Here is a 9,529-nt window from a genome sequence, read left to right as displayed (position 1 = left end):
AGGGAACCACTAAATCTCTAGACTCATACATACTTAAAGCAGAGAGTTATAATGGATTTTATTCTAAAATGTGTAACAACAAGAGCCAATAACTACTGACATACATGAATAAGTATGCACCTTACACATATGATGTCCGCGAGAATATTAAGTTACTACTAAAATTTGGTAGTTAGATAATAAATATATAGATAGACAGATAGATACATACATACATACATACATACATACATACATACATACATACATACATACATACATACATACATACATAGATAGATAGATAGATAGATAGATAGATAGATAGATAGATAGATAGATAGATAGATAGATAGATAGATAGATAGATAGATAGATAGATAGATAGATAGATAGATAGATATATAGATAGATAGATAGATAGATAGATAGATAGATAGATAGATAGATAGATAAATAGATAGACACATAGATAGACACATAGATAGATAGACAGACAGGTAGATAGATAGATTGATGGATAGATAGATAGATAGATAGATAGATAGATAGATAGATTAGATAGATAGATAGATAGATAGATAGATAGATAGATAGATAGATAGATAGATAGATAGATAGATAAATAGATAGATAGATTGATAGATAGATAGATAAGTAGATAGATAGATAGATAAATATATAGATAGATAGATAGATAGATAGATAGATAGATAGATAGATAGGTAGATAGATAGATAGATAGATAGATAGATAGATAGGTTGATAGGTTGGTAGATAAATAAAGTAAGGTTTTATAGTTGAAGCGAAATGTCGACTTTTTCATTTAATTAAAAGTGGACTTTTAGACTTTCGACGTTTTTATTTGACTTTTGACTATTTTCAACTTTTTTCGACCATTTGTTGACTTTTCCGATTTTTACCGTCTATTTTAGAGTTTTTGACTATTTTTCCACTTTTTTAAAATTAGTACTATTTTTTACTTTTTTCTACTATTTTCGAGTTTTTCCGATTATTTTAGAGTTTTTGACTTTTTTCCACTTTTTTAAAATTTTCGACTATTTTGACTTTTTGCTACTATTTTCGAGTTTTAGACTTTTTCAACTTTCTTCGATTTTTCGACTTTTTTCGACTTATCGACTTTTTTCTACATTTTTCGACTTTTATTTACAAAGTTGACTTTTTTCAAAGACGATAGTCGAGTTATTAACTTTTTTTGAACAAAATAGCCGACATTGACTTTTCGACAAAAAGTCGATTGTCGATTATTCGAAAGTCGATTTATAGAACCCTATTTTAAAGCAACATTTTCGAAAAGTTGATCTTTATTAATATTTTGTAATATAATTAAAATGTTCCTTTAAAATAGGGTTCTATAAATCGACTTTCGAATAATCGACAATCGACTTTTTGTCCAAAAATGTCGAAAAGTCAAAGTCGGCTATTTTGTTCCAAAAAAAGTTTATAACTCGACTATCGTCTATGGAAAAAATCGACATTTTAATTTTATTACAAAATATGAATTAAATATCAACTTTTCGACTTTTAGTATTTTATAAATAGTCGACTTGTCGATTTTTTTGACTATTTTCGACTATTTTAAGACTTTTTCGAATTTTTCCGACTATTTTTGATTTTCTTTTAACTTTTTTAAAATTTTCGACTATTTTTGACTTTTTGCTACTATTTTCGAGATTTCGACTTTTTCAACTTTTTTCTATTTTTCGATTTTTTTTTTCGACTTATCGACTTTCTTCGGCATTTTTCGACTTTTTCCAACTTTTATTTACAAAGTCGACTTTTTTCATAGACTTTTTTCGAGACTTTTTGGAACTAAATAACCGACTTCGACTTTTCGACTTTTTTCGACAAAAAGTCGATTGTTCGATTATTCGAAAGTCGATTTTAGTGCAAATTTTTTAGTGCAAATTTTTTTTAAAAATTTAAAATCTATTATGTTGTTTTTTAGATAAATTTGTTAGAAATATAAAATCATAATCCGCATTATTTCATTAAATACTTCCTTTAATATTAAAATCCCCGAAACACTGGAAACAGTGTTTAACATAAACTAATATTTGTCCAACAGTAGAGTTAAAAGAACTACAGAAGATGGAAAGCGAACATGATCAATGATCAACAAACAAAAAAAAATGTATAAAATGCATAATAATAAAATGGTTAAGGAAAAACTGTTGTAGCAGCAATAGCAGCACAGCAATAACAAAAGAACACAAGTACTAAATTACAACTATTGTTGACATTCACATGATCATTAGTAAACATTATCATTAACATTAACAATGGTTTGGCATGGTTAAAGGGGTTTAAAAAATGTTCAGTTAAAACTAAAAGCAAAAAAAAAAGCTTTTAAGGATGATTTTGAGCTTTTAGTCAAACAACTTGGCACATTTTCATTGTCATTGACCATGATACTGTTTTTCTAGACTCCGAGACAATGTTGCCTCAATCAACAACAACAGCAACAAATAAACAACATCATCATCAACATCTTGGTATGGACAATATGTATAACCATATATGACAACAATGATCCATGGGCACTAGTAGATGTAGGCAACCAAAAGTAGGTATTGGCGTTTCAAACAATAAAGGTTTGTCTTGACTGCTATTTTAAATGATTATGATTAAAAAGATTTGTGGTTATAGGTTTAGCGATTGAGTTTTTGCTTTTGTACTTTTTTTCCCTCTTATATGCTTTCTGCTTAGTGGTCATATAGTAAATTTTAGAGGAGTTTTATCAATTTTTTTGGTTTTTAACATTCCCAACATTGTCATCGTAACAATTAAGGTGCGGTTTTTACAAATTGTTAACAAATACTTTAAAAAGGTAGTTAAAAGTGAAAAAGATATATAAGAAATAGATGAAAAAAACATTTAAATTGATTTACTTGTTTATTATTGTTGTATAAAGTTAACAAAGGGTCTTATTAGGAAAACAAATAAAACAAATTTGATAAAATTGTTTAATTGAATTTTGTTAAATTGATTAAATGATGATTGTTAATTGAAGCGTTACTTCCTTACTACAAGACTGGCATAATGGAAAAAAATATAGATATAAATGTTTTATGAAATGTTATTATTTCTATCTATCTATATATCTATCTATCTATCTATCTATCTATCTATCTATCTATCTATCTATCTATCTATCTATCTATCTATCTATCTATCTATCTATCTATCTATCTATCTATCTATTTATCAATCTATCTATCTACCTATCTTTCTATCTATTTATTTATTTATCTATCTATCTATCTATCTATCTATCTATCTATCTATCTATCTATCTATCTATCTATCTATCTATTTATCTCTCAATCTATATATCTATCTATCTTTCTATCTATATATCTATCTATCTATCTATCTATCTATCTATCTATCTATCTATCTATATTGATCATATTTATTCACACAGTTTTTTTTTTTTTATTTTCAGGTATGTGTTGTAAATCAGTTTGTAAAATATGAAAAGGTATGTATGAGATAAAAGGAACCCAAATACATATATACAAATAAACATTGCAAAAGTAACTATTCCTTTGCAGGATCGAAGTTACATTGTTCAATATATGGAATATTTATTAAAACACATATTTTTTGTGTATAGAAAATTTATAGCGATTTTAATCAAAACTCTTTTGTTAGACACATTATAAAACATGTTTTCTAAATGAAAACAGAAAAAAACATTAAATTGTTTAGATCTATACAAATAATTCAAAATTTATTTATTCTTCACCACAAATAAAAGGCGTTTAAGGAAATGTATAGAAAAAATCATATCTAACCGACATTTTAAGAGGCGTTTAATATTTCTATAACACCCTGCTTTAACTAACCTCAATAAGAAACAACAATTACTATAAACTACTTACTAATTACAACAACAAATGAAACTATAATATAAAATGAAACCTTTTACATCAAAATAAGACTGACATTTTGACAACTGTTAAGGCACTATAGAGATGCATGTTCTAAAGTAGTTACCACCAGAATATTACAAACATTTTTTATTAATAAAAAAAATTGTTAATTGTTTAGAAAAAATATACATATGTATACATATATGTATATAAAAATTTATTGCATTTTTGCGTTTACTACAGAATTAATACATTTTCTTATTACAATGTTCGCCATAATTTCATCTTTTTTATAGTTTTACAATCTTAAATTATAATCTGGCAGCAGCAAATAAAGAAAAACAAACTTAGCTACACGAATCCATTAGTATTTGCTATCTCTTTTGGTAAGATATTTTCTAAAATATATTTCGCTAAATTACCCTGTAGTTTTAAAAGTAGTTTAAGTTTTATTTTTTGTTCAGTGTTTCCATTTGTTTAGCTAAGTTCAGACTAATATCTCATAGATAAACTAGCTTGTAATCACTTGCTAATAAGTCGAAAGTGTGATCTATTTAAAATTTTCTTTAAACTTTTCTTTTTTGCCTTTCAGAACTTCGTGGATACTTACATACATATGTATGAAAGTATACACTTATTCAGCGTATGGGTGTTTTCTTTTATTGAGTCTGAAAAAACCATTAATCACTGCAAATGTCCGAGAATGCGTTAACAATTTACAGAATTGGCTACTGTTTTACACTTTACTTAAGTTTTATCTGCGCGAACCATTCAACGCGCTCCCATACGTTTTAATATGCATACGTACGTAGTGTAATGCAAGTACATAAATATTTTGTATTAGATTTTGTTGCTTTAGCTAAAGACAAGTTTTAGTTGTAAACATTTTTTAGATGCAAACTATTAAAATGTTTGATTCAATAGATAGATAGATAGATAGATAGATAGATAGATAGATAGATAGATAGATAGATAGATAGATAGATAGATAGATAGATAGATAGATAGATAGATAGATAGATAGATAGATAGATAGATAGATAGATAGATAGATAGATAGATAGATAGATAGATAGATAGATAGATAGATAGATAGATAGATAGATAGATAGATAGATAGATAGATAGATAGATAGATAGATAGATAGATAGATAGATAGATAGATAGATAGATAGATAGATATATAGATAGATAGATAGATAGATAGATAGATAGATAGATAGATGAGATAGATAGATAGATAGATAGATAGATAGATGATAGATAGATAGATAGATAGATAGATAGATAGATAGATAGATAGATAGATAGATAGATAATAATAGATAGATAGATAGATAGATAGATAGATAGATAGATAGATAGATAGATAGATAGATAGATAGATAGATAGATAGATAGATAGATAGATAGATAGATAGATAGATAGATAGATAGATAGATAGATAGATAGATAGATAGATAGATAGATAGATAGATAGATAGATAGATAGATAGATAGATAGATAGATAGATAGATAGATAGATAGATAGATAGATAGATAGATAGATAGATAGATAGATAGATAGATAGATAGATAGATAGATAGATAGATAGATAGATAGATAGATAGATAGATAGATAGATAGATAGATAGATAGATAGATAGATAGAGATAGATAGATAGATAGATAGATAGATAGATAGATAGATAGATAGATAGATAGATAGATAGATAGATAGATAGATAGATAGATAGATAGATAGATAGATAGATAGATAGATAGATAGATAGATAGATAGATAGATAGATAGATAGATAGATAGATAGATAGATAGATAGATAGATAGATAGATAGATAGAAGATAGATAGATAGATAGATAGATAGATAGATAGATAGATAGATAGATAGATAGATAGATAGATAGATAGATAGATAGATAGATAGATAGATAGATAGATAGATAGATAGATAGATAGATAGATAGATAGATAGATAGATAGATATATAGATAGATAGAAATAATAACATTTCATAAAACATTTATATCTATATTTTTTTCCATTATGCCAGTCTTGTAGTAAGGAAGTAACGCTTCAATTAACAATCATCATTTAATCAATTTAACAAAATTCAATTAAACAATTTTATCAAATTTGTTTTATTTGTTTTCCTAATAAGACCCTTTGTTAACTTTATACAACAATAATAAACAAGTAAATCAATTTAAATGTTTTTTTCATCTATTTCTTATATATCTTTTTCACTTTTAACTACCTTTTTAAAGTATTTGTTAACAATTTGTAAAAACCGCACCTTAATTGTTACGATGACAATGTTGGGAATGTTAAAAACCAAAAAATTGATAAAACTCCTCTAAAATTTACTATATGACCACTAAGCAGAAAGCATATAAGAGGGAAAAAAAGTACAAAAGCAAAAACTCAATCGCTAAACCTATAACCACAAATCTTTTTAATCATAATCATTTAAAATAGCAGTCAAGACAAACCTTTATTGTTTGAAACGCCAATACCTACTTTTGGTTGCCTACATCTACTAGTGCCCATGGATCATTGTTGTCATATATGGTTATACATATTGTCCATACCAAGATGTTGATGATGATGTTGTTTATTTGTTGCTGTTGTTGTTGATTGAGGCAACATTGTCTCGGAGTCTAGAAAAACAGTATCATGGTCAATGACAATGAAAATGTGCCAAGTTGTTTGACTAAAAGCTCAAAATCATCCTTAAAAGCTTTTTTTTTTGCTTTTAGTTTTAACTGAACATTTTTTAAACCCCTTTAACCATGCCAAACCATTGTTAATGTTAATGATAATGTTTACTAATGATCATGTGAATGTCAACAATAGTTGTAATTTAGTACTTGTGTTCTTTTGTTATTGCTGTGCTGCTATTGCTGCTACAACAGTTTTTCCTTAACCATTTTATTATTATGCATTTTATACATTTTTTTTTGTTTGTTGATCATTGATCATGTTCGCTTTCCATCTTCTGTAGTTCTTTTAACTCTACTGTTGGACAAATATTAGTTTATGTTAAACACTGTTTCCAGTGTTTCGGGGATTTTAATATTAAAGGAAGTATTTAATGAAATAATGCGGATTATGATTTTATATTTCTAACAAATTTATCTAAAAAACAACATAATAGATTTTAAATTTTTAAAAAAAATTTGCACTAAAAAATTTGCACTAAAATCGACTTTCGAATAATCGAACAATCGACTTTTTGTCGAAAAAAGTCGAAAAGTCGAAGTCGGTTATTTAGTTCCAAAAAGTCTCGAAAAAAGTCTATGAAAAAAGTCGACTTTGTAAATAAAAGTTGGAAAAAGTCGAAAAATGCCGAAGAAAGTCGATAAGTCGAAAAAAAAAATCGAAAAATAGAAAAAAGTTGAAAAAGTCGAAATCTCGAAAATAGTAGCAAAAAGTCAAAAATAGTCGAAAATTTTAAAAAGTTAAAAGAAAATCAAAAATAGTCGGAAAAATTCGAAAAAGTCTTAAAATAGTCGAAAATAGTCAAAAAAATCGACAAGTCGACTATTTATAAAATACTAAAAGTCGAAAAGTTGATATTTAATTCATATTTTGTAATAAAATTAAAATGTCGATTTTTTTCCATAGACGATAGTCGAGTTATAAACTTTTTTTGGAACAAAATAGCCGACTTTGACTTTTCGACATTTTTGGACAAAAAGTCGATTGTCGATTATTCGAAAGTCGATTTATAGAACCCTATTTTAAAGGAACATTTTAATTATATTACAAAATATTAATAAAGATCAACTTTTCGAAAATGTTGCTTTAAAATAGGGTTCTATAAATCGACTTTCGAATAATCGACAATCGACTTTTTGTCGAAAAGTCAATGTCGGCTATTTTGTTCAAAAAAAGTTAATAACTCGACTATCGTCTTTGAAAAAAGTCAACTTTGTAAATAAAAGTCGAAAAATGTAGAAAAAAGTCGATAAGTCGAAAAAAGTCGAAAAATCGAAGAAAGTTGAAAAAGTCTAAAACTCGAAAATAGTAGCAAAAAGTCAAAATAGTCGAAAATTTTAAAAAAGTGGAAAAAAGTCAAAAACTCTAAAATAATCGGAAAAACTCGAAAATAGTAGAAAAAAGTAAAAAATAGTACTAATTTTAAAAAAGTGGAAAAATAGTCAAAAACTCTAAAATAGACGGTAAAAATCGGAAAAGTCAACAAATGGTCGAAAAAGTTGAAAATAGTCAAAAGTCAAATAAAAACGTCGAAAGTCTAAAAGTCCACTTTTAATTAAATGAAAAAGTCGACATTTCGCTTCAACTATAAAACCTTACTTTATTTATCTACCAACCTATCAACCTATCTATCTATCTATCTATCTATCTATCTATCTACCTATCTATCTATCTATCTATCTATCTATCTATCTATCTATCTATATATTTATCTATCTATCTATCTACTTATCTATCTATCTATCAATCTATCTATCTATTTATCTATCTATCTATCTATCTATCTATCTATCTATCTAATCTATCTATCTATCTATCTATCTATCTAATCTATCTATCTATCTATCTATCTATCTATCTATCTATCCATCAATCTATCTATCTACCTGTCTGTCTATCTATCTATGTGTCTATCTATGTGTCTATCTATTTATCTATCTATCTATCTATCTATCTATCTATCTATCTATCTATCTATCTATATATCTATCTATCTATCTATCTATCTATCTATCTATCTATCTATCTATCTATCTATCTATCTATCTATCTATCTATCTATCTATCTATCTATCTATCTATCTATCTATCTATGTATGTATGTATGTATGTATGTATGTATGTATGTATGTATGTATGTATGTATGTATGTATGTATGTATCTATCTGTCTATCTATATATTTATTATCTAACTACCAAATTTTAGTAGTAACTTAATATTCTCGCGGACATCATATGTGTAAGGTGCATACTTATTCATGTATGTCAGTAGTTATTGGCTCTTGTTGTTACACATTTTAGAATAAAATCCATTATAACTCTCTGCTTTAAGTATGTATGAGTCTAGAGATTTAGTGGTTCCCTTGATTAACTATTGCGCCAGCAAATCTACTATAAATTTTGTTGTAGTTGTTGCTCTCGTAGTTTTTTAGCTCTTTTTTATGATAGATATCTGTTATTAACATACATTTGTCTTTCCTCTGATTTTTTTGTCGGTTCGTAAATAAGTTTAATATTCAAAACCGTAACCCAAGGGTGATAAAATACAAATGATACTATTTAATGGTAAAACTACTACATACTAACATGTACTTATATACTCTGAGTAATCTAGTATGTTTGCTAGATGATCCGTTTTATAAAATAAATAGACTTGTATGGAAACTATATAAATTTGCAAAATATCTATTAACAACATAAAATTGAACAAATTGTACGATTTATAACAGTTATGGATGAGTGATAGGCTTGAGGCTAAGCGCTTTTAAGCGAATAAGTTTTCCTTTAAAATATGGCTTTAATTTAAAAAGGAAGCAGCAGAATTAACTTATATTAAATCAAGGGCAATCCAATAATATCAGAAAAAGAGTATTAAAGGTATAAATTCTTTTATAACTCCATTATAGGACTATATATGGTCTGACC

The 9,529-nt window shown here is 26.5% G+C and overlaps 1 protein-coding gene across 1 annotated transcript in view; it reads left to right on the top strand.

Moving 5' to 3' along the window:
* The first annotated feature begins 2,536 nt into the window (after nt 1-2,536).
* LOC111680635 (probable serine/threonine-protein kinase DDB_G0282963) overlaps nt 2,537-9,529 on the top strand; it is a 17,462-nt gene continuing 10,469 nt past the window's right edge. Inside the window, exons 1-2 of the mRNA XM_046947217.1 lie at nt 2,537-2,566; nt 3,449-3,484. Of these exons, the coding sequence (XP_046803173.1) occupies nt 2,537-2,566; nt 3,449-3,484 (66 nt within the window). The remainder of the gene's footprint in view (nt 2,567-3,448; nt 3,485-9,529) is intronic.

This window comes from Lucilia cuprina, chromosome 2 (genome assembly GCF_022045245.1).
Source record: "Lucilia cuprina isolate Lc7/37 chromosome 2, ASM2204524v1, whole genome shotgun sequence".
NCBI classification, from domain to species: Eukaryota; Metazoa; Arthropoda; class Insecta; order Diptera; family Calliphoridae; genus Lucilia; species Lucilia cuprina.
Note: the sequence above shows the minus strand (reverse complement) of the source record. Positions and strands in the feature narration are given on the sequence as shown.